This window comes from Biomphalaria glabrata, chromosome 5, assembly GCF_947242115.1.
Source record: "Biomphalaria glabrata chromosome 5, xgBioGlab47.1, whole genome shotgun sequence".
In the NCBI taxonomy this organism is placed as follows: Eukaryota; Metazoa; Mollusca; class Gastropoda; family Planorbidae; genus Biomphalaria; species Biomphalaria glabrata.
The window spans coordinates 33,689,947-33,713,793 of NC_074715.1; the positions used below are offsets into that span (position 1 = coordinate 33,689,947).

Below are 23,847 nucleotides of genomic sequence, written 5' to 3' on the forward strand. Positions count from 1 at the left end.
TTAAGTTTTAACGAAAGTTCATCTCATTAAATGTTATGCACATTTTGAATACTTTCTCTTGTCATTTGAATTTTTTTTATATAAAAGTAAAAATGACACAATTTTGAGCGCTAAGAGAACAAAAAAGAAGGTTTTAAAGTTTCCACCAATCATGGGCGTAGCCAGGATTTTTTTTCGGGGAGGGTTTTGAGGGGGGGATCCCCCCCCCCTCCGAAAAAAAAAATATTTATAGGGCCTATATATATATATATATATGTTTGTATGGATGTGTTTGTGTGTACATAATTAATCTCTATTACATTCTGACCTTTCTTTCTTTTGGAAGACGTTTATTGTGCCCAAGAATAGGTTCCTCCTGGAGTAGTGAAAAAATGAAAACTCCTCGCCCTTGCCAGCAAGGGGTCTGGGGGAACGCTGAGAGCTCCCCCTGCGCGGGGCGAAGCCCCGCCGCCAAGCACTATTTCTGGTTTTGAAAACCAACTAAATGCATATTCTGAGGTACCTACAGTGCATTATTTTGCTATTAACAAGTTTTATATTGAAAAACCTAATGTGCTATTCTTACTGACTTAAACACTCCCGCGCCGTTCGGCGCATTTGCTGGTAAGCTGTTTCCACAAAAATCTGTCACTGGCAATGTCCGAAGCATCTTCCCACCTGCTCTAAGGACCTCCATGAAAGTGTGGCGCCAAGTTGTACTAGGATGTCATCGCAACTCTTATTATGCGTAATTCATTTTTTCGGAGAACATGTCCCGCAAACCTCATGTGACGCTCTGTCACAACCTTACTAAGGTGTCGACTCCCATTTCGGCATAGGATTTCCTTGATTTAGACCCGATCTCTATAAATGACTCCTAAAATCCGTCTTAGCCATCTTTGTAGAGACACATTTAGTGTTTTTCAATTTCATTGCACTTTATCAATAGAATTTGGTGACTGTAGTTTGCTTTAGAAATAATATTGAAGAGAGAGACTTTTAACCTTAAAACGCTCTGTAGGGGGATTTTAAACTCAAAACTATCTTGAGGGGTTTTAAGCTTTTCAAAAAGCCATCTGGAGGAGAGGGGTTAAAACTCAAAACCCCCCATTGGCTTGGCTACGCTAAAAGAATTTTAGTGTGTAATTTGATTTTTTTTATATTGAAGAGGTATTTTTTAGCATCAAACCCTCTGAAGGGAAACTTAAACTCAAAACACCCAATAAGCTTGGCTACGCTCATAGCATTTTGATTGTAAAATTTGATTTTTTATTTTTTTGAAGATTTATTTTTTAGCTTCAAACCCCGCTGGCGGGAGGTTTAAACTAAAAAATCCTTTGGCTATGCTCATAGCATTTTGAGTGCGTAATTTGCTTTTTTTTTTATATTGATGAGGTATTTTTAGCTTCAAACCCAGCTGAAGAAGGGTTTAAATTTAAAACCCCTTTGGCTACGCTCATACAATTTTGAGTGTGTAATTTACTTCTGTATGTTGAAGAGGGGTTTATCGTAAATTTTGTTTTTGTTTTATAGAAGAGGGGGATTTAAATGAAAAAATCCCTTGTTTTAAACTTAAAACCCCCTGGTAGGGGTTTTCAAACTCAAAACCTCTTGTAGGGGGTTTTAAACTCAAAACCCCTTGGTATGGGGTTTCAAACTCAAAACCCCTCTAACCCCCCTAGTAGGGGGGTTCCAACTCAAAAAACCCTGGTAGGGGTTTTTTAACTCAAAATCCCCTTGGCTGTGCTAGGGCTAGTGATGGTTTAGTATTTAAATTTCATCTAAAATAAACAAAATTAAAGCAAAAGATCAGTCACATAACTCGGGGGGGGGGGGGGGTTTGAACCCCAAGAACCACCCCCCCTGGCTACGCCCATGCCACCAATAGTAACACTCTTCGAAACGTTAATGTTAAAAAGTTGTTGTTTTTTTTTAAATAGCTCTTTTTAAAGAAACATTTAAAGATAAGACATTATGTCTAGTTGTTAGCCGTCTTCAGAATTATTTAATGCTAACTTTAATTTGTATGAAGATAAGTGATTTTGACCTGCGCTAATAGAAACCTAAAGATCACATTCTCTGTTTTCTAGACACAACATTTAACTAAGTCGAAACACATTCCAATTCTATTCTATTGGTCTTTTACTATTAAAAAATAATTTATTTTAACTTGTCTCTGTTGAGTTTCCTAGATGAAAGATTGAGATACTATTTTGAATTGATTTTTTTTGTTTAGAAAATGGTTAAAGACTAACATTTTAAACGATACAGGCAGCAACCTATATTGTAAATACACTAAGGCTTTTATTGGCAGGATAGGGCGGCGGCACCTTCCTCTTATCAGGCCACCATCATCCTAATTGACGTGAAATTAACCAGCCCCATCAGTTTGGTATGGCCACTTATGAGTCTGTCAGTGCGTCCATCACACCGGCAGCCTTCATGACGTCATAAAAAATGCATGTGGACCGAGGCAGCCGGTAGAGACTTTTAATTGAATAGTTGCACGCAAGACTTTGTGATTACAGAGTGACATTTCCAACCTGGCACATCGAGAGACAGTTGCTCGCTTTCATTGGCTATTGCTCAACTAAAGAATTGAACTCTAAATGTTAGGACATCGAATGTCGCTAACACACCTTCTTAGTGAGCCTGTCAAACGTTAATCAAAAATAGGTATTCAGCATAGACCTACATATAATAAGTTGTAGTTAGTACAGGCTTTATTCTACTTTAAAACAACAAGTGATTCACAAGGGTTCACAACAGCATTGAACTCTAGTTGACGCCTGATGGAAAAAAAGATGAAACAATGAGATGAATGTTTAAAGAAACTAGATTAGAATGAGGCATTGATTTCAGTTCTGTTCCGCTCAAAGAGTTCTCTGAAAAACAGACAAGAAAATATAAATATCTTGTTGCGCATCATCTTAGAAAAAAAGGAATTGAATTTTGAATGGTCATTGACATTTTGGTGGCCCTGAATTTGCTTTAGATTTTACTTTAAAAGATTCAGATGGCGGTTCTATTGCAGACTAGTCTCAATGTCATCAATTGACCATGTGGATATATATATATATATCATGGGCGTAGCCAGGATTTTTTTCGGGGGGAATCCCCCCCCCCCGAACAAAAAATATATGTTTGTATGGATGGATGTGTGTAAGTACATAATTAATCTCTATTACATTTTCATCCTTCATTCTTTCGGAAGACGTTTATTGTGCCCTTGAATAGGTTCTTCCAGGAGTTAGTGAAAAAATTGTAGACTCCTCGCCTTAGCCAGCAAGGGGTCTGGAGGAGCGCTGAGAGCTCCCCCAGCGTGGGGCGGAGCCCCGCCGCCAAGCACTATTTCTGGTATTGAAAGCCAACTAAATGCACATTTTGAGGTACCTACAGTGCATTATTTTTCTATTAAAAAGTTTTATTTCAAAAACCTAATGTGCTATTCTTACTGACTTAGACCCTCCCGCGCCGTTCGGCGCATTTGCTGGCAAGCTGTTTCCACAAAAATCAGTCACTAGCAATGTCTAAAGCCTCTTCCCACCTGCTCTGAGGACCTGCATGAAAGTGTGGCGCCAAGTTGTACTAGGATGTCATCGCAACTCTTATAATGCGTAATTCATGTTGTCGGAGAAAATGTCCCGCAAACCTCATGCGACGCTCTGTCACAATCTTACTAAGGGGTCGACTCCCACTTTGGCATAGGATTTCCTTGATTTAGACTCGATCTCTATAACTGACTCCTAAAATCCGTCTCTTAGCCATCATTGTAGAGCCACATTTAGTGCTTTTCAATTTCATTGCACTTATTAATGGAGCCCAGCCACTGGTAGACATGTGTAAGTATTATATATATATATATATATATATATATATATATATATATATATATATATATATAGAGAGAGAGAGAGAGAGAGAGAGAGAGAGAGAGAGAGAGAGACTAGTGACTTGCGCTGGAATTTTTCCTTTGTTGTCCTAACTGATGTTATGTTGAGACAAAACGCCGTGCCTTGCTGTCAAGACTTGTTGAACATGATACATTAACTTCTAGGGTTCTTCACGATCATCACAACAGGGCGTGTATCAACCTGATCAATATATAGTCAAGTGATTCCTTCTTATATTTGCCTTGATTACGTAATAGAACTATTTTATTTTGCCTTTTATACAACACAATATGAAACATCTTTTGTATCATCTTTTTACCTGGTACAGTTCAGTTTTATAAATCATGCACACTCAGGCAGTCGTAATTTAACATACACCACACTTCAAAGAAACAAATGACCTTAACATCCTCTGCCCTATAGATGGCAAGGTCTGAAAGGGAACTTTACTTACGCTTTGAAGAACAAAACTAAATAATTTAGATTATTGGCAAATAGAAATATTATTCCAAGAAATTTTTATAAGTAATTAAATACTTTAAATCATCATTTAACACTTTGCCTGAAACAGCTGTCATTCTATAGAATACCTAGTTATTGTATAGAATGTCAATGCAAAGTAGGAAATGGCGAAATCATTTCTCACTTTGCCCGGACGCTTCAGGCAGTCTTTAGAATGCAGGATTTCTCACTTTGCCGGTAACTTATATCATTGCACACCGGCTACGCCCGTTGATTTATTGTAGTCGCGGCTTCCTCTCCTTCATTTATTGTAGTCGCGGCTTCCTCTCCTTCATTTATTGTAGTCGCGGCTTCCTCTCCTTCATTTATTGTAGTCGCGGCTTCCTCTCCTTCATTTATTGTAGTCGCGGCTTCCTCTCCTTCATTTATTGTAGTCGCGGCTTCCTCTCCTTCATTTATTGTAGTCGCGGCTTCCTCTCCTTCATTTATTGTAGTCGCGGCTTCCTCTCCTTCATTTATTGTAGTCGCGGCTTCCTCTCCTTCATTTATTGTAGTCGCGGCTTCCTCTCCTTCATTTATTGTAGTCGCGGCTTCCTCTCCTTCATTTATTGTAGTCGCGGCTTCCTCTCCTTCATTTATTGTAGTCGCGGCTTCCTCTCCTTCATTTATTGTAGTCGCGGCTTCCTCTCCTTCATTTATAATTTTCCACTTCCAATAAAACGTCCCACGCTCCCCTCTAACAGATTCTTGGGGACGAACTTTAAATTCAAAAGTTTAGTAGAAAGCTTGCGATGTTTCGCGAATCGCAGAATTCAAACTATAAATCTATTAAAACAATTTTTCGATCATCTAAAGATTAAAAAATACATGGGTACAAAATTCCATGCAAATCGGTTTGGCAGTTGACATATGGATAAGTTAGTAAATATAGTGTTGTTGTTTTTTAAATAATGTGTTATTCTTCTCCAATTAAAATCTCCAATTATTTAGTGCAGACAAATGAAGGAAACACCAAAGTGAAATTTAGAAATATCCAATTCTTGCCCTGACAGTTAAGAAAACAATATATCAAATAATATTGTACGTTTGTAATGGTAATATTTATTGTTTATTAGCAAATAAACTGTATTCTAAACAATGCATATGTAGCAGCATAAAATGTGATATCAAGTAAACAAAGAAATAGTTTAGGATCTGCACAAAGAGGCTAACATAACCCTGTTTGGAATAAACAAAACAAGACAAGAAGACAGATGGGACAGAGGACACTAAACCAGAGGACACTAAACTAGAGGACACCAAACCAGAGGACACTAAACCAGAGGACACTAAACCAGAGGACACTAAACCAGAGACACTAAACCAGAGGATACTAAACTAGAGGACACCAAACCAGAGGACACTAAACCAGAGGACACTAAACCAGAGGACACTAAACCAGAGGACACTAAACTAGAGGACACCAAACCAGAGGACACCAAACCAGAGGACACTAAACCAGAGGACACTAAACCAGAGGACACTAAACCTAATTCTAAAGCCAGCCATGAAATGTTTCGACTCATCACTAATTGTACCATCGGCCCGCATTCAATGTGCCTCATCCTACTAGCGTGTCCACGCCAGGCGTGTGTTCCCTGCATACATAATAGATGTGGCGCACTGTAGTTTATAGCTCCTCCCTCCTCACTCCCATTGCCCCCACAAGTCTCATCAGCTAAAGCCACTCTACATCTGCCGCTCATAAATTATTTAATCAGTTTCCCCCTTTTTTTTTCTAGATCTATATGTTGAAATTGTACAAAGGTGATGAGTCTTGACAGCAATGCAGCATTTTTTTTTCTTTTCTTCCTGGAACTAAGAAATATATAGCTAAGTGCTAGTTCAAACTTCTTCCCCTCTTACCTATATAACATTACTTCGTCTTCATCACAAACCTTATCTTATTACAGACGTAACTTTAAACAGGAAGATAATTAGACTCGTAGACTTACCTATATATATATTTACTATTCTAGACTGGACATGGAGATTTTTTAACACTACAAAAAAATGTGAATTTTTTTTTGACAGTTGGATCAAGGCGTTGTTTTGTAAAGTAGTTAAAAGAAGTTGTTGTTGTTGTTTTTTTCAACCCTAACCTATGTGACATATAATTTAATTTTTAGATCTAGATCTAGTAATGGAACATCAATATTAAGAGTACTCCCGTCTCATAATTATTATTTTGCAATTGGTAGATACATAATCTAGAAAGATCTAGCTAATCAATCTATTTAATTTAAATGTAGGCTACATAAGATGATTTAAATCAACATGAATTATTTCGATCTTGGATTTTTGAAACATTATCTCATTGGAAACAAACAAGAAATGGCTTTGTTTCATATATTTGCGTGAATATCCGAGAAATTATTTTGCATTATTTCTAAACTTTGAAAACTAAAGATCATTACTTTTCTATGAAAAAAAGAGTTTACGTAGCCTACATATATATATATATATATAGATAAGAATTTATTTCCTGTTTCCAGTCTAGTATAATATTGAAGTCTATGTAAGCCCTACGCATTTCATGCGTGACTGTGCGTCAATCTAGATCTGTAGATCTATAGGCTAGTAGAGCATAACCACAGGAGCAAATATATTACTGGATCAAGATGGCAACAGCATTTTTTTTTTACTTTTAAAGGCTTAATGGTTGATACAAAAATTAAAGAAGTCTCATATCAATATAGATCTAGAATTAAAGTTATAAGGCTCGACTCATAGGCTACATGCATGACTAAATTGACACATTTGAAATGCGTAGGACGTAGGCCTAATTATCTTCTCTTTAAAGTAATGTCAGTAATCTATAAGATAAGACTCAATAGCTGTTTGGTTTACTTGAAATGAATGGAGTAAATGTGTTGTTTATAGCCTAGATCAGTGATGCTCAAATGTGTCGACAGAAATACTTTAGCTTCATTTAAAGACAAGTTTAATATAAAAAAAAAAGGTTTCAAATACACAACGGGGTCAAGACTGACATACGAATGTGTTCAGGAAATAATATTTTCTTTTTCAGAAGAAACTTTATTTAAAACATTAGACTTTTGCATATTTTTTTTTGGGGGGGGGGGGGGGGGTGTTGTTGCTAGCTGGCCCGGCCTTAGGCAAACTATGCAGCCGCCTAGAGACTCCAGTTCAAGAAAAAATTGCAAATCTTGGATCAAAACATAGAAAGTTCAAAGGCTCTATGTCTTCTAGCCTAGCTGTAAGTCTTTACTATGACTCAGGGTTTATTAAATGTTTAGATCTACCTGTTAGCCTACACTAAGTAGGTTTAAATTGCATTTTTTTTCTATTTTATCTGGGGCCACCAAATTCACTTCGCCTAGAGCCTCGAATTACCTAAAGCCGGCCCTGATGCAAGAAAAGTTCCTCTTGAGATTCGTGAGATATTTGCTTCTAGTTTGACATATCCAACGACCGTTGTCATAAACTAAGTCTCATTTCTCCAAAAGACGTGGTTAAAACTAAACCGTCATGACGTTGTGCACAAGCAGCAGTTGCCAACATTTCTATTTCCCAGTTTGAACTTGCTCACCTATTCGGTAAACGAATCAAGTTTCAGTTTAACAGTGTGACAGCTTGGTGTACACAGAAGACTAGAATAGACGTGTATAAAGACTGTCAGCTGGTAGTCAGTCATCCATGCTGTTATAAGACCAAGTAGGTCAGAGTCCAAAGTAGGTCAAAGAGGCCAAAATTACGTAGTGAGACATCAAAGAATAACCAAATTAAACTTATGAAAGACTCAATATTAGAATTCAACGACCATTAACAAACAGACAAAAATCTTGTGAAGGGATTTTTTTTTCCTTTTTTTTTTAATGTCATTTGCGGTGGTACAAAAGGGTAGGGTTGGAATGGGGAATGTAGGTCCAAGATGCAAACTAGCACAAAAAATCGTTAAGGCTTAAATTTAAGAAACTGGTGAACATTTGAAAAGGATGTAGAGTTAGTGTTAACGCCTCATGCCTGAAGCGTATCTCCCAGTGAAGTATAAGGTAACGAGAACGTCAGATCATCAAGTTGTCGAGGTTGAATTAAATGTTTCTCACTATTAACAAAAGAAGTCCGTAGTAGATGAAGTAATGTACATGTCAAGAAAGTAAAGGTGGTTGGTTGTTGTGATGGCTACATGACACCCCTGCTCGTTAACCGATGACCAAAGAAACCTTACATCGTCTGCCCTATAGATCTCTTGGTCTGAAAGGGGAACTTTTTACTCAGTGATGATACAGGTCAGTGATGTTAAATATAATCAGCATTTCGATAACTAGAGCTTGATATATAATGGTTGCAAGGTAATTATTTCATGAAGTTTTTATATTAATTGGTTTAATGTCACATGATAGTAACATTAAAACTGTTTTAAAAAAGTGTAATTTAGCAAGTCAATGATATAGTTTCTCACAACAAATATTGCTCTTTGAAATAAACAAAAAAAAATTATTTTTTTTTGAATGGACAAATTCAAGCATACTGATGAACTATTCATCTTATGTCTTTGTTAATGTTATTGTTTTGTCAAAAATGTGTCACTTTGTCACATATGATGTCACCAGATGTCAATAAAAGATGTCACTTTGTCACATATGATGCCACCAGATGTCAATGAAAGATGTGTCACTTTGTCACATGTGATGTCACCAGATGTCAATGTCTTTGTCACATATTATGTCACAGTCTGTCTCAGATAATAATCAAATGAAACAAAACAATTCCTCAATGTTTAATGGTTCAAAAATCTTCTCCCAGGTACCCTCTACCACTGCATATCCACATACATTGTCCCAAGGTGCACTTGTCATTTGTCATGCTATAGAAGGACACACATTACAGTATCATAATAGAATCATCAGGCTCACAAAAAAAAAATGAAGGCAAAGTTACTAGTTACATCTTTTAATTACAAAATAATGTGTACATGACATTCTACTAAGTTTAAAACAACAAATATTTACACAAAGTATTGAATAGAAAATACACAGTTAAGAAATGGACCAATATAAAAAGCTCCTCCATCATGGTCAAAGATGAACTCATAAGTAGCAGTGGAGTCCAAGTTTTGCTCTGAAAAACTGATTACACTTAGGGCACGGGTATGTTTGGCATATTGTCAGCTATCCTCTTTGCTTTGTAGCTAGTGATAGTAAATGAATGATAATACAGTCGAGTCAGCTAAGGTGGATGTCTTGATATTGGAGTCGAGTCAACTAAGGTGGATGTCTTAATATTGGAGTTGAGTCAACTAAGGTGGATGTCTTAATATTGGAGTTGAGTCAACTAAGGTGGATGTCTTAATATTGGAGTTGAGTCAACTAAGGTGGATGCCTTGATATTGGAGTTGAGTCAACTAAGGTGGATGTCTTAATATTGGAGTTGAGTCAACTAAGGTGGATGTCTTGATATTGGAGTTGAGTCAACTAAGGTGGATGTCTTGATAATGGAGTTGAGTCAACTAAGGTGGATGTCTTGATATTGGAGCTAAGTCAACTAAGGTGGATGTCTTGATATTGGAGTGGAGTCAACTAAGGTGGTGAGTCAACTAAGGTGGATGTCTTGATATTGGAGTTGAGTCAACTAAGGTGGATGTCTTGATATTGGAGTTGAGTCAACTAAGGTGGATGTCTTGATATTGGAGTTGAGTCAACTAAGGTGGATGTCTTGATATTGGAGTTGAGTCAACTAAGGTGGATGCCTTGATATTGGAGTTGAGTCAACTAAGGTGGTGAGTCAACTAAGGTGGATGTCTTGATATTGGAGTTGATTCAACTAAGGTGGATGCCTTGATATTGGAGTTGAGTCAACTAAGGTGGATGTCTTAATATTGGAGTTGAGTCAACTAAGGTGGATGTCTTAATATTGGAGTTGAGTCAACTAAGGTGGATGCCTTAATATTGGAGTTGATTCAACTAAGGTGGATGCCTTGATATTGGAGTTGAGTCAACTAAGGTGGTGAGTCAACTAAGGTGGTGAGTCAACTAAGGTGGATGTCTTAATATTGGAGTTGAGTCAACTAAGGTGGATGTCTTGGTATTGGAGTTGAGTCAACTAAGTGGATGTCTTGATATTGGAGTTGAGTCAACTAAGGTGGATGTCTTAGTATTGGAGTTGAGTTAACTAAGGTGGATTTCTTACACTCTTCTCCAAATGTAGACAAGATAAATGTCTAAGCAAAGAAAAGAAATCTAAATGGGAGGGTTTAAGGTTTAACAATAAAGTCTATAATAAAAATGTTCCTTAAAAATAATGTTTTAGCCCTCTAAAGTGGTTGAAATTAATGATCCTTGGTATTGAACAAAGAATTCTCATTTGTTCTAACAGATTAATTTTTTTAAGGCAATTAAATACACTGGACGGAAGCTAAAAATTCATGGCACTGGCCTATAAAAGTATCAAAATAAAACAATGAGCTCATGGGAACAAAATTAACTAACTTGCACATATAAAAACATCAAAAATTTCTGTATTTCTATGTGCATTCAAAACCATAATTATATACGATTATATACACAAGTTACAGAATATAAATAAGATGCATGTAAATTAAGGCACAAGAATAAAGGTAGTTCATGTTGTTATTTGAAACTCAGTAAAAAATATATAATGAACTTTAAATTTACATTTATTTACATCTAGTTTTAAAATTAAGTAATTTTTGGCTGTACAAAAAATATTTATTTTTTAAAAATGTGAACTATGTTTTTTAAGAGTGATAAAATCCAAAAACTATTTGGAATATTATACATGGGACAACATCCATATGCTGTTGCCACAAGGTCGCTACAAATAATTAGTTTTAGATTTAGTTCAAGTTAACTTATGTACTTATAAACTATCAGATCAAACTTTTGAACAAAGTCTAACGTGAAAAAAATACATAGAGTGAGTTAGATTATTATTTACAATTTAATTTAATTGTAAGTATCACAGTTATGCAAGATTTGTTTGCATGCCCTAATGATCACATATTCAAATCTAGGCAACAGACTCATATTCATTCAGTAAAGCTTCAATGCTGTCATTCAATGTTTTGCTTGGAGCTGGAGGAGGCAATCTAGACTTGCTATCACGTCGATGACTCAGGTCAAAAGATGTTTTCTTTTTCCTGGTTCTGGAATGAATTTTTTAAATATGTATAATTATTTTCTTCATACATACAAGAAACAACTTTGTTTTTAAACTTAACAAGGATTAAATGATTTACATCTGCTCAGATTCAGTGATTTACTACAATGAGATGAACTACCTTGAAAGCACTTCTTATTTTATGTATTGAAATGCTAACCTTGGTGTTTCTGTGTCTGACTCTTCACCTCCAGATAAAAACTTGAGTTCTCCAGATTTAGTTTTAACTGCTGTCACAGTACCTCCACTGCTGACACCTTTTTTAGATGAGCCTAAATCTATGAAGAAAGGACAAAATTAACGGAACAAATTAAAATATTTCTTTCACACTGAAAACCCTTATTTTTAACATCTGCTTTACAAAAAGACATTTCATTTTTAAAATGAACTAGAAACTGTCATTATTATTAAACCATCCATGGACTCCATATTTAATATTAATAATGTCTAGAAATATCTTATTTAATAAAATTCATTTTCTAAACTTTTTACTACAGCCCCTATTGCTCCTAGGTTAGACAATAAAAAAAAATATTTATTATCCATTATCCTTATATCAGAGTTGAATTGTATTTAATGATATATTCTATCAATCTATCTATTGTGTGAATTCAGAGAATAGCTTAAAAATATTAAAATGGACTAACCATCTTCAGTAACATAATTAGCTGGAAAAAATCCTTGCTGACCATCTGGGAGTTCTCCCATCCACCATTTTTCATTATCTTTGTATAAGACTGTGATGATGTCACCTTTATACAAATTCAATTCATCAGACCGCTGAGCTCTGTAGTCGTAGATGGCAATTACCTGAAGGAATACAAAGTAATTTATCACATAAAAATACACAGCTTATTTTCATGGTCAACTGAGATAGAACATGTATCCATCTCAGTTTTAACAAATTAGCCTGAATATCTACATAGCTGTCATCATATATAGCATTGTATTTTAGATCAATATTTATTCATTTTTTTTAAAGACTTAATAAAGTAAAACTTATTTTTAACAATTATTGGGACAATATAAAATACAGAAATGAATAAGATCAGCCTAGTTAATTCATGGTCAGATATTGTCTGTCTTAGTAGGCCTAGTTGATTCATGGTCAGATATTGCCTGTCTTAGTAGGCCTAGTTAATTCATGGTCAGATGTTGTCTGTCTTAGTAGGCCTAGTTAATTCATGGTCAGATACTGTCTGTCTTAGTAGGCCTAGTTAATTCATGGTCAGATATTGTCTGTCTTAGTAGGCCTAGTTAATTCATGGTCAGATATTGTCTGTCTTAGTAGGCCTAGTTAATTCATGATTAGATATTGTATGTCTTAGTAGGCCTAGTTAATTCATGATTTGATATTGTCTGTCTTAGTAGGCCTAGTCTTTTTATGATTAATGTTATCTCTGCATTTTATTGTTCTACAAAATTATAGTTTAGCAATTATTTAATTCTTTAAAGAATGCAAAAATTCAAACTTTCAACCAACAATAATGAGAACCAATCTTTAAAAGTCTGTTTAAAAAGATATATAATATACAAATTGCTAAGAGCAAGCTTAGATTCAATATTTAATGAATGTTCCAATGTTTCATTCACCTGAATATTATCTTCCTAAATTCTTAGTTCATCTTCTTCACTAGAAGTTTGTCAACAAAACTGTGTGACTTCATTGTATTCTAGTTTTAATCATCTATCATTTAGCACTCAATATGTCATATCAGAAAAGAAAAATCAGTTGCACTAAAACTAATACTATATCAATGGGAAAAGTGTTTTAATAAATTTCAAACCTTATTGACTCGACTTGTTTTCACAGGAGCCTCAAAAGTAAACTGGGGTTTTCCCAATGACTAAAAATACAAAATGAATCATTTAGAAGAAAAAATAATAAGAGATGAGGTAAATTATGGAAACAAAATACAAACATGATGGTACAGATGATTTATATAGAGTGTAGACAGATTACAATAGAGAGAATCTAGTTGAATAAAGGAAGAAACACTGTTCTACAGCTTAATATTGTAGATATCTAGTAACTATAAGAGGTGGAGGTGGCTGAGTAGTACAGATGTTTGAACTGACAGGTCTCAGGTTCGAATTTTGTATGTTGCCCCTAGGTCCACCCAAGCTCCCATGACTACCTGACATAAGTTGGTGAAAGTAAAGACGGTTGGTCATTGTGATGACCAAATGAAACCCTTGTTAACAGATGACTTTTACATCAAGGTCTGAAAGGGGTACTTCCTTTTTTTTTATTTTTACAAATACATATGGGACAATAAAAAAAAAAAAAAAAAAAAAAAGATGTCCACAATTCACTAATTATTCTCTTGTAATGTACAATTCTACTGTTAATTTATTTTTTTATTTAAAAAGTCTAATTTTATCTCAAAGTCTCTCCATTCATAAAAATACAGCATTTTGTGCGAGCTGCGACATTCCAACATACACAAGACCAAGGTTAGTAAGAGACAGGGATACAACTCACAGTGCTGAGTGAAAGGTGAGGAGGTCTGCCATAGAATGTTGGACTTGTACTTCTAGCTCCCTGTCTGCTAACTGAAATAAGTTGAACATAATCTTATAAGTTATTCCTTTATTTATTTCAAACTTTAAAATTCCTTTTTTTTAAATTTACATCAATATAAACTATCTATTAACCTTTAAACATACCATAATCTCAAACTGAGAGCTAAAATAAATGCATGTATTTCCTATGATACAAGATGTATAGATATATTTAGTAGAAAAAAAGACAAATGAAAACAGAGCAAGTTATGTAGAGAGTGTTAAGGCATATAGGCTTAACAAAACTAGTAGGCTGAGGTTATGGATGAAATAATGGTGAATTATGCCTTATGCCCAATGGATGTTGATGATGATGATGATGACCATATCAGGGAGTCAAATTATTCGGAATTATCGACAAGAAACAAATGACATAGAAGTATCATAGAGAAATGAACACTGTATTCTATTGTATAGGAAGAAACATACAATTAACTCTTTCTCTCCATAATTATTTTCCTCATTCCGATAGACATATTAATTTTCCGAATTTCTATTTCACTACTCAGTTATGATTAAACTTCAATAACTTGATTGTTTGTTTATCAGAAAATGTTATATTTGGTATCGAATTATAGGGGAATGCATGCTATTATCACGCAACACAAATTAAAGGTTATAAATCCAAAAATCGATTTGGTTTAATGAGGTCAAATCAACATTGGCATTGTCAATTAGGAGAAAAAGAGTTAACAAATTCTTACAAAAGCATCCAATTAATCGAGATACTTTTCCCAGCTGAGAAACTATTTGTTGGTGCCTAGAGCTAATGTACATAAACATTTAGTGATGATCAACTCACTCTCAGAAAATCCTGGCCTCCAGCTCCCACCAGACTCTCTCATGTATTCTCTATGGGATGCCAACTGTTGAGCCAGATGTGTACCTGAGCCAACTGGTGCATGTGGTGAGAGGACACCAGGAGGTGTAGACTGAAAACACATAACATGTATGTAGCCAAAATGTAGCATGAAATTTAGGAATAAACTAAATGATTTAAGACTTTAATACTCTAAAGTGTTTGTCTTGAATTAGCATGGAACATAAAGAAACTTACAGCAGAACGAGGTGTTGTCAAATAGCTGGTATCAAGTTTCCATGTAGATTGCACACCGGATCTTCCAATAGTGTCCATTCTAGGACTTAAAAGACCATCAGGTATCACCATGCCAGGCATCTGTGTCATTTGCATCTGTAGAACAAAACAGATTTTAAGAACATTTTCAGTCAGCAGGTTGAATTTTATAAAAGTATTGAGGAATTGCTGTTATGAGATAACATTCAACCAATGTATGCATTATGTTTTGAGATAATATTCAACCAATGTGTGCAATATGTATAATTAAGCAATACGAATATTTATTTTAATGTATCAAAAGTTATAAATAGTTGCTTGCTATAAACTATATAACAAAAAAAGTAAAAATGTTGTCCCAATCTTGTGATTGGTATAAACCATATAAAATAGTAAGTAAAGCTTATGTCTTAACTTTTAAAAGTAGCCCCTACCGTTGCAGTTTCCAATTTTTTCAGGACTCTGTGGTAGCGTACTTTCTCTAAGGTTTCAAATTCTTCTTTAGACATGACCTTGCCTCTTGCTGTCAGAAGATCAACTTCTTTCAAGGCACTAAGGGAAAAAAAAAGTATTTATTGAAAAAAAAAGTAAGGACTTCAAAATTCTATTTAAAAAAATATATAAATTAGGTTTAGTAAAAACATAAGGTTCTAAATTAAGCATTAAAAAGAAACATAAGCTGTTTTATTTAGGGAGGTGGACTTTCACCAACAGGTGAACAACATGAACAAAGTGGCAAATAATCATGAACAGATTCTATAAATAGTTTTGTGCATTTTTTGTTATAATTTCATTATTTTAAAAAAAGGTAATGCTATTCAGTTTTTCTAAATAATTTCTAAACTTGAACAAATTATATTTCCCATTCAGAATTTAAAAAATATTTCAGATGCAATATTAACATAATCATTTTGAAATTATAAGGCATTCTGGAGAGACTAAAACACAATCAGGTCAAGATGAGATAGTCTAGTATTTTTTTTATTTTTTTAGGTACAATATGTTCAAGAACTGCAAAAATGGAAACAAATTTAATTGTAACTGAAACCTACAGAGCACATTGAAAGGTAGCAAAATATTCAGCAGCTTATTGGATCAAATGTAACAGTTCTTAATTGTGAGAAGTTTTTGATGTGTTCTTTACTTCTACATGAGCCTTAAAATATCAACAACAAAAACATGTCATTACCTTGATCTGGCAGTTTCTAGTTCTTCAATATTTGTAGTTTCTAAAGGTGACATAGGTCGTGATCTAGCTCCTTCAGTTTGGCTAACTGAAAGTCATACAGTTATACATTTAATAAACTAAGGACATTTATGAAATAAATAAACTTAGAACAATCATAAACTTCAGACTAGCACACAAAATACTGAGTTGTTTTTTTTTTAATTGAAATTTTTTTTAAATCTAATTTTATACAACAAAGTCCAACAAATGCTTACTTTGAGGGTCATATTTATAAATATATATAGGTTGGTTTTCTCCTAGAGAGCAGATGGCCAGCATGTGATCTCTGGGATGGTAATGGACATCAGTTACAGGCATGATATAATTCAACTGAGTGTAGACAGCCACTTGATCACCTGGTAGTATGAAGGAAATATTTGTTAAAAACTTCAGCTAATGCACATTTCAAAACCATCTAACTTGTAAGTTGTAGAGAAGAGTAAGGAATGGGAATACAAGCTACATATGTGAACTTTAGAATCTACTTTGATTTGTTTTTAAAATGAAAATATAATATAAATAATTATTATAGCTTTTATACTGTCATACTTATAGCATGCCCAGAGCACTATGATCCAATATTATTTGTGGACAGTAGGGATGGTGCATCTGGGAAAAGGTTTTCCGTGCTGCCTTTAGGCGCTCAGTAAACACAACTCTGCTTGAGTTGGGTGTCGAACCTGAAGCCCCCTTCTTAGGTAGCCAAGCCAAGTTCAAGCGTTCTTAGCCTCTCGACCATGCTTTCCACCATATATACAATAAAATAAAATATACAATAAAACTACAAGGCTTTAGCTTTTTTAATTAAAAACTCAGTAATGTGTTAATTCCATTAAAAAACTCAAATATTGACCTGTATCAGTGTTCCAAGCATACACCTTGCCATCTTCACTACCAGAAAAGACAAAGCTACCACAAGGTGTAATGGTACTGCATATTTTTTCTTTCAGATTTTCAGCTCCAAAGTATTTCTGCATCACTCTTTGGCTAAACAACAAAAGAATTTTACTGATAAGCAATATTTCATATTTGAGGATGTTTATTTTAAATATTTCCTATTAAAATGAATTCCATTATTTCAAACTTAGCATTTGTATGTGAAATTGAGATTAAGTAACATTAATGATAAAATAATTTAATAAAATGCATAACAAGGTTATCTTATGAACATAAAAAAATGTGTATTAGGTTTGTTTTCTAACACTTTTTTTTATAATGAACACCAATTTTGATAGTAAAAAAGTATAAATATAACAAAAAAATTGTAATACTACTTTTCAATGACATTCGTTATTATGATAATAACATTTGACTTTTTATGATCATTGTTAATCAACATTCACTTCTACTTACACTCTTAAGTCAAACATGTAGATAGCATTGTTACGCCCATGGACTAATAATCGTCTTCCACTTGGATGCATCTTTATGTAGTTAATAGGAGTCTCCTTTAAATCTGGTTCCTTAAGCTCTAGATACTTTGTCCAGTCTCTTACAAAGTCTAAAGGAAAGAAACAGATCAACAGAATGAGTGGAAATGTATTCCATACATTATATAAGGAGAAGAAAGTGAAAGACACAAATCATTACAAGTACAAGTCAAGGGAATGATAGTAATAACTAGAACACCTTTACTTTTGAGACTTTTGTATTGATAGAGGCCAGAGAAGGAAAATATTTCATTGACTATTTCAACAATTAGGAATAAAAATATTGAAACTCTCATCCTCTAAAATGGCATCAAATGATTCAAATGACATTTAAAACATTTTTTTTATTTGAAACTTGAGATAAAAGTCCATTAAAGGTTGAAGTCATCGCTATAAGCATACGCCTTTGGAAAGGACTTCTCCCAAAGGTTAGGAATGAAGCTGAAACTCTGACTACATGCCAGATATGTCTTTCATTATGTGACAACCATTTTCTCTAGGTAGACTGTCCTTTTCAGCAACAGAACCAAGAGTCTCCCCCCTCCCCCCCATATCTTCAAAGTGAAACAGACATTTCCACCTGGGTACCACATTGAGATCAATTTGTCAACAAAACATCTACCCAATGAAATTAATCCTTCAGCCATTTAATCTCCTGCAGGTATTGAAAGTGAAAGTCAATTTAATATGACTAGAAATGCGGACATTGTATAGTTTTGTGATATGTTACTTTTAATAATATTAATAATTCAAAGAAAGCTCAAACAAAGATAATGTCAAAAATAAAACAGTATGATTTTGATTTAGAAATTTAAAATATAAGGTAAAAACAAAACAATCTTTGTAAATAGAGGACAGGAATATGATTTTTAATTATAAACTTTCTACTTTTCATCCCCCAAAAAATAAAAGGTCTAATGTAAGCTAAATCAATCAGGGTTGTGTGCATTTCTAAAATCTTCTATACAGAGGTAAAATCATTTTTTTTAAATTATTACTCATCTTTTCAAATTGAAAACTTCCCCCTACTTACGTTTCCTAGATGCCTGCTCTGTTACATAAACATTCCATATTAGTATTGTTCCAACACTGTCAGCAGAATACATTTTCTGGCCATCATCTGTATCAAAACAAATTGAGTTTATGTGGCCATGGTGCTCCTCCATCTCCTGCTGGAGCTGAAAATATGCAAACTTTTCTTTAGCTGCTTTAAATGAATTCAGTTACATTTGAAAAACTCAATACAATCTTATACTAATATGTTGAATAAAACAAAAATTTACAAAAATACAATCTTATACTAACACAATAAATGAAACATACAAAAATTCACAAAAATACAATCTTATACTAAGACAATAAATAAAACAAACATTCACAAAAATACAATCTCTAAGACAATAAATAAAACATTCACAAAATACAATCAAATTTAAAATAAATCACATTTACTCTTTAGGATTGAAACAATTTTAAAAGCACTAAGGATACTGTGAAATGCATTGATTGTTCAGTCAAATATTTTGTTTAAACTTCCAAGGGTACAGCAGGTAGCCAAGAAACAACTTTCAGAATTCTAGCAATAACATTTATAAATAATGTTCACTTATGACAGTAAAAGCCCATTGTTTTATCCACTATTGTGTTTCTGTAATGAAACATGAAAACTGTAAACATTTGTTTTTCTACTAGATCCAAATCAACTTGTTTCTATGTAATGCAAAGAGTGACAAGTTGTTTTAGTTTACATTTACTAATTAATAAAAGAGCCTAAATTATTGTAACAATCATTACAGTAGAAAAAATACCATTTTCCTCTGCAATACAAAGCACAAGTAAAATTTAACTTGTATCACAAAGCTATATGAATGTTAAACTGAAACTCACCACATTGTAATCCTCAGGAAGACTAATGTCCCAGACCCGAACCACTTCATCATAACCACCAGTCACTACTATACTTTCAACTCTTGGATGAAACTCTGCTGTGTACACATAGCCTGGGTGAGGTAGGAGGCGAATGTGACCTTCTCCAAGTTTCTGAATATCCCATATTCTGGAAGTAGAAAATAGAGAGCATGAAATATCCAAATACACATTATAGTGCTCAGATGCAATCACATTACAAAATGTAAGAGTTTTAGGAGATTTTGTATTCACATTTATACCTAAAATAATCCTCCATTTAAGCCATTCAAATTAATACAAAATGTAAGGTGCTGCTGAATTACATAAATAACTAGGCTAGCTGTGAAGGGGGGCTCATTTTCAAATCTTGACTTGAGCTGAGTTAAAAACAGCACAGAAACCTATACTCCCCCCCTTCACACTCACATAAATCCATAAAATAGATTGAACCATAGCACAATGAGCATGCTATAACATGAATGATGTACAATACAAATGCAAAATAATAATAATAAATAATATAGATATGCATTTTCTAGTAATGCCTATCCTCTATATAAATTTGTGCTATCATTTGCTACCAAGATCATAGGATTCCCCTATAATAATTATAATATCTGTAATTTCTATAGAGATAAGAGCTATCCTATGCCTACACTTGAGGTCACTTTTACTACAGAGAAGACTACACTGACAGCAAGAATGTGGATGAAATGTGTATTTGTACACAATTGACCTTTAAGTACCAACGACTTAAAAGAGATTTAAATGTGTACCGTAATACATGATTTATTCTTTTGCAATCTTACATCTATATAAATACCTTTTTTTTTTACTGCTAACTTTAAATTAAGTACTATATAAATTTAGATTACAGCTTCAAAAAGGATGCACCTCAATGGCAAACAAAGATTCATACTGAAAAATTACAGTTTAATCATGCAAGTCTAAATTCTTGTGGATTTTTTTCTTGGAATACCTCTATGTAAATTTACTAATTTGGCTTTGTTGGCAGTGTTAGTAGGTGTACTTGATGAACCCATAAGTAACACCCAAGTTCTTTTACAAGTGTACAAGTTTAGAGGAACTAAAAAGAAAAAGTTTGCTCTTATAAAATATAAGTGTAGTGCCTTAATCATGAATCAAATGTGGGGTCTTAATCATGTATCAATTGTAGGACCATAATCATGAATCAAATGTAGGGTCTTTATAATAAATAAATTGTAGTGCCTTAATCATGAATCTATTTTAGCGCCTTAATCATGAATCAAATGTGGCATCTTAATTATGAATCAAATGTAGGGTCTTAATCATAAACACTAATCTTGTCCGTGATGCATCTACAACAAAGAAATGCCCTTGTACCTTAGAGAATTAATCACTCCATGTGTCCATCAGAGAGCTTGTGCTCCATGGACTTCTAGTTGTACCAGGTTTCTCCCTAAAAAGTTACTTAGCTGGCTTTTTCAATGCATAAACCAAAGGTTTGGAACTGCCTCCCCTTTGAGCTCAGACAAACAAAATGCTTCCCTACATTCAAGCAGAACATTAAAACCTTGTAATAAACACACTAAAAACAACTATAATCTCAACACAACACTTGAATAGTTTTACATTCTAATCCTTCACTCCAGCATCCTTTTGATTTTCTGACCCTGTTCCACATAGTCCTGACTTACACATTGTCTTAGCTGTTCAATCATCCATGTACAATAAATGTCAACTGGTCTTTCCATACACAGTCACACCCAATACACTGCTGGAAACAAACACACTTCCTATCACAACCTATCTGTTCAAAATGTTTTTAGATTAGTTTGTCCTATTAACTCTCATATTTAAGCCTGTTATGTTATCAAAGTGCCTTGAGTCTACATAATGTCTGTTAAGAGTGCTATATAAATGTAATAAGCACTGTATAAATGTCATAATTATTATTATTAATTATTAGTATTATTACATTATATAGCAAGAACACCAGTTTAAATATTTCTGAATACAGTCTCACATTCTTTTGTTTCGACCAATGATTTGACTGTACTAGTTTATTTGGGTGCATTATATGTTTCAGTTTTCAAATTACTAGACATGACACAATAAAATAAGTGATCTAATATGGTATTGGCTATAAACATAGACTCTTATAGTTTGAAAGTATATCTAGTAACTATTGTTACTGGTCTGAGAGAGTGAGAAAAGTGGAGTGGATCAAGTGACCTTTGTATGAGGGGACAGCAGAGGGGGATCAATGAGTGGTAGGGGTAGGTAAGGCAAAGCAAATTTGAGAATGACAAGAAAGCACTGAATCATAGGACATCACATGGTGGTAAAGAGATAAGGCCAGTATTACAGGCAGTGAAGAAATGACTTGTAGATTTCACTGATCAAATGACAGTAAAGAAAAGCATGGAAATATCAGCTAGATGAATAGTGGCACTCAGGAATTATGGCCTATATCTATCTATCTATATCTATACACATATATATTGGAGAGGAGATAGAAATTAGATAGATATTTAAATAAGCTTTATAAAGAATAAAAATGTGAAAATTTAAAAAAAAGGTGCATTTAATCTATTTTCAAGATTATTTTCTATTTTCAAAACAGAATATGTCAATAACATGCTAGTTGGCATCTAAGGATCAATGCTGGTCTCAAACTCTAAAATATCCCAAGATATTCCCTCTTTTTGAATAATTTTAGATCTGAATGTAAAATCCAAAAAAATAATAAGTCTGTATTTTTTCAAATTTAAAAACTAGATCAAATGAGAATTAAAAACAGATTTGTTTTACAGATCTTTCTACAAACAAAAGATTAATAAAAACATTTAAAAAAAACGACACACTACACATTTTTAGAATATGTCTATAAAGTAACTAAGGCATAATTAGAACAATTAATTTGGACTTATGTTCAAAACTTAAAAAGAATTTTTATTTTTTATTTCAGTAGTGAAAAGCATTGTAACTTAAATTAGTGCCTAGAGGATTGTGGTTAGTATTTTTATAAGACAATAAAATGATTGGTGAGAGATTGTATTAAGAACGTGAAGTTCTCATCAAGCAAAAGTGATCATGTTGCAGATATTTTCTAATTAAACATTGCAGTCTGTTACATTTACAGTATTTAGCAAGTAAACTTTTTCAAAATATAAATATATCAGGGATGCATGCAGAAACAATTAGAATATTTGAAAAAGCTCAAACTTTCACATAGATATTGTATACATTTTTTAAATGTACAACTTGAAACATGCTGAGGATTGAATGTGAAATATAATGTATATAGAGAGATCCCCTTTTGAAAGTATGTCCCCAACATACCTAACAGTACCATCACTGGAAGCAGACATCAAGAGAGTATCACTTTTATTCCAACAAAGGCTGTAAATGATAGCAAAGTGACCTTGAAATTGACCTTTCAAGGTACCCTTGGGAATCTTTAAAAGATAATAATAAAAAAAACAAACAATAATGGTTATGCAAGTAATAATAGTTTATGATAAATGTTGGCTTTTCAAGGGGAATTCCAGCGCTAATAGCATCATCCCTGTGGTCATTTTCTAGTATTGCAACCTAGATAGGCAACAACAGAGAGCAAATCTTGCTTCCAAAAAATTACCATAATGCTCTTTCAGAGTAGCCTCTCTGAGGGTTAGGGGCACAGAATTAATTGAGACCTTTTTGTCCAGTCCAGAAAGTTTACTTCAGACTGGCACAGTAATTGGCAAAATAGGAAAATGAAGGAATTCACCAGGTTATTTTATAATGAAAAAAAAAAAAAAACTGAACAGAGTAAAGATTTTTAGAAACTTTATTTCATATAAAGACTAATAAAAATGCTATGTGTTTAAAATATGATTTCACATTAAGATGAAATTGTCAAAGGTTCTTGCATGCTAATAGTTATTTAGGGGCTGAGGAGCTCAGGTACACAATGGAGGTGTTAGTTACTAAGTGATATGATACTGGATAATATGTTACATGACATGATATTTTACTGAGTGATATGTTACTGGATGATATTTTGCTTGATTTTATTTTACTGGATGATATATTTTGTATAATCTTAATAAAGATCTCCAAATTGTGAACTCATGCTTGAAAGAGATTACATTGTAT

The 23,847-nt window shown here is 33.6% G+C and overlaps 1 protein-coding gene across 4 annotated transcripts in view; it reads right to left on the reverse strand.

The window, feature by feature from the left end:
- Positions 1–9,274: 9,274 nt before the first annotated feature.
- Positions 9,275–23,847, reverse strand: part of LOC106060376 (jouberin-like) — a 28,562-nt gene continuing 13,989 nt past the window's right edge. For all 4 annotated transcript variants that reach the window (XM_056029836.1, XM_056029833.1, XM_013218220.2 and 1 more), the window contains exons 18-32: positions 23,050–23,165; positions 19,702–19,870; positions 18,848–18,992; positions 17,738–17,885; positions 17,238–17,371; positions 16,600–16,740; positions 16,346–16,430; positions 15,591–15,708; positions 15,139–15,273; positions 14,884–15,013; positions 14,002–14,072; positions 13,304–13,363; positions 12,164–12,326; positions 11,677–11,794; positions 9,275–11,502 (exon numbers count right to left, since the gene is read on the reverse strand). In XM_056029836.1, coding sequence (XP_055885811.1) covers positions 11,367–11,502; positions 11,677–11,794; positions 12,164–12,326; positions 13,304–13,363; positions 14,002–14,072; positions 14,884–15,013; positions 15,139–15,273; positions 15,591–15,708; positions 16,346–16,430; positions 16,600–16,740; positions 17,238–17,371; positions 17,738–17,885; positions 18,848–18,992; positions 19,702–19,870; positions 23,050–23,165 — 1,869 coding nt within the window. In that variant the 3' untranslated portion in view covers positions 9,275–11,366. The remainder of the gene's footprint in view (positions 11,503–11,676; positions 11,795–12,163; positions 12,327–13,303; positions 13,364–14,001; positions 14,073–14,883; positions 15,014–15,138; positions 15,274–15,590; positions 15,709–16,345; positions 16,431–16,599; positions 16,741–17,237; positions 17,372–17,737; positions 17,886–18,847; positions 18,993–19,701; positions 19,871–23,049; positions 23,166–23,847) is intronic.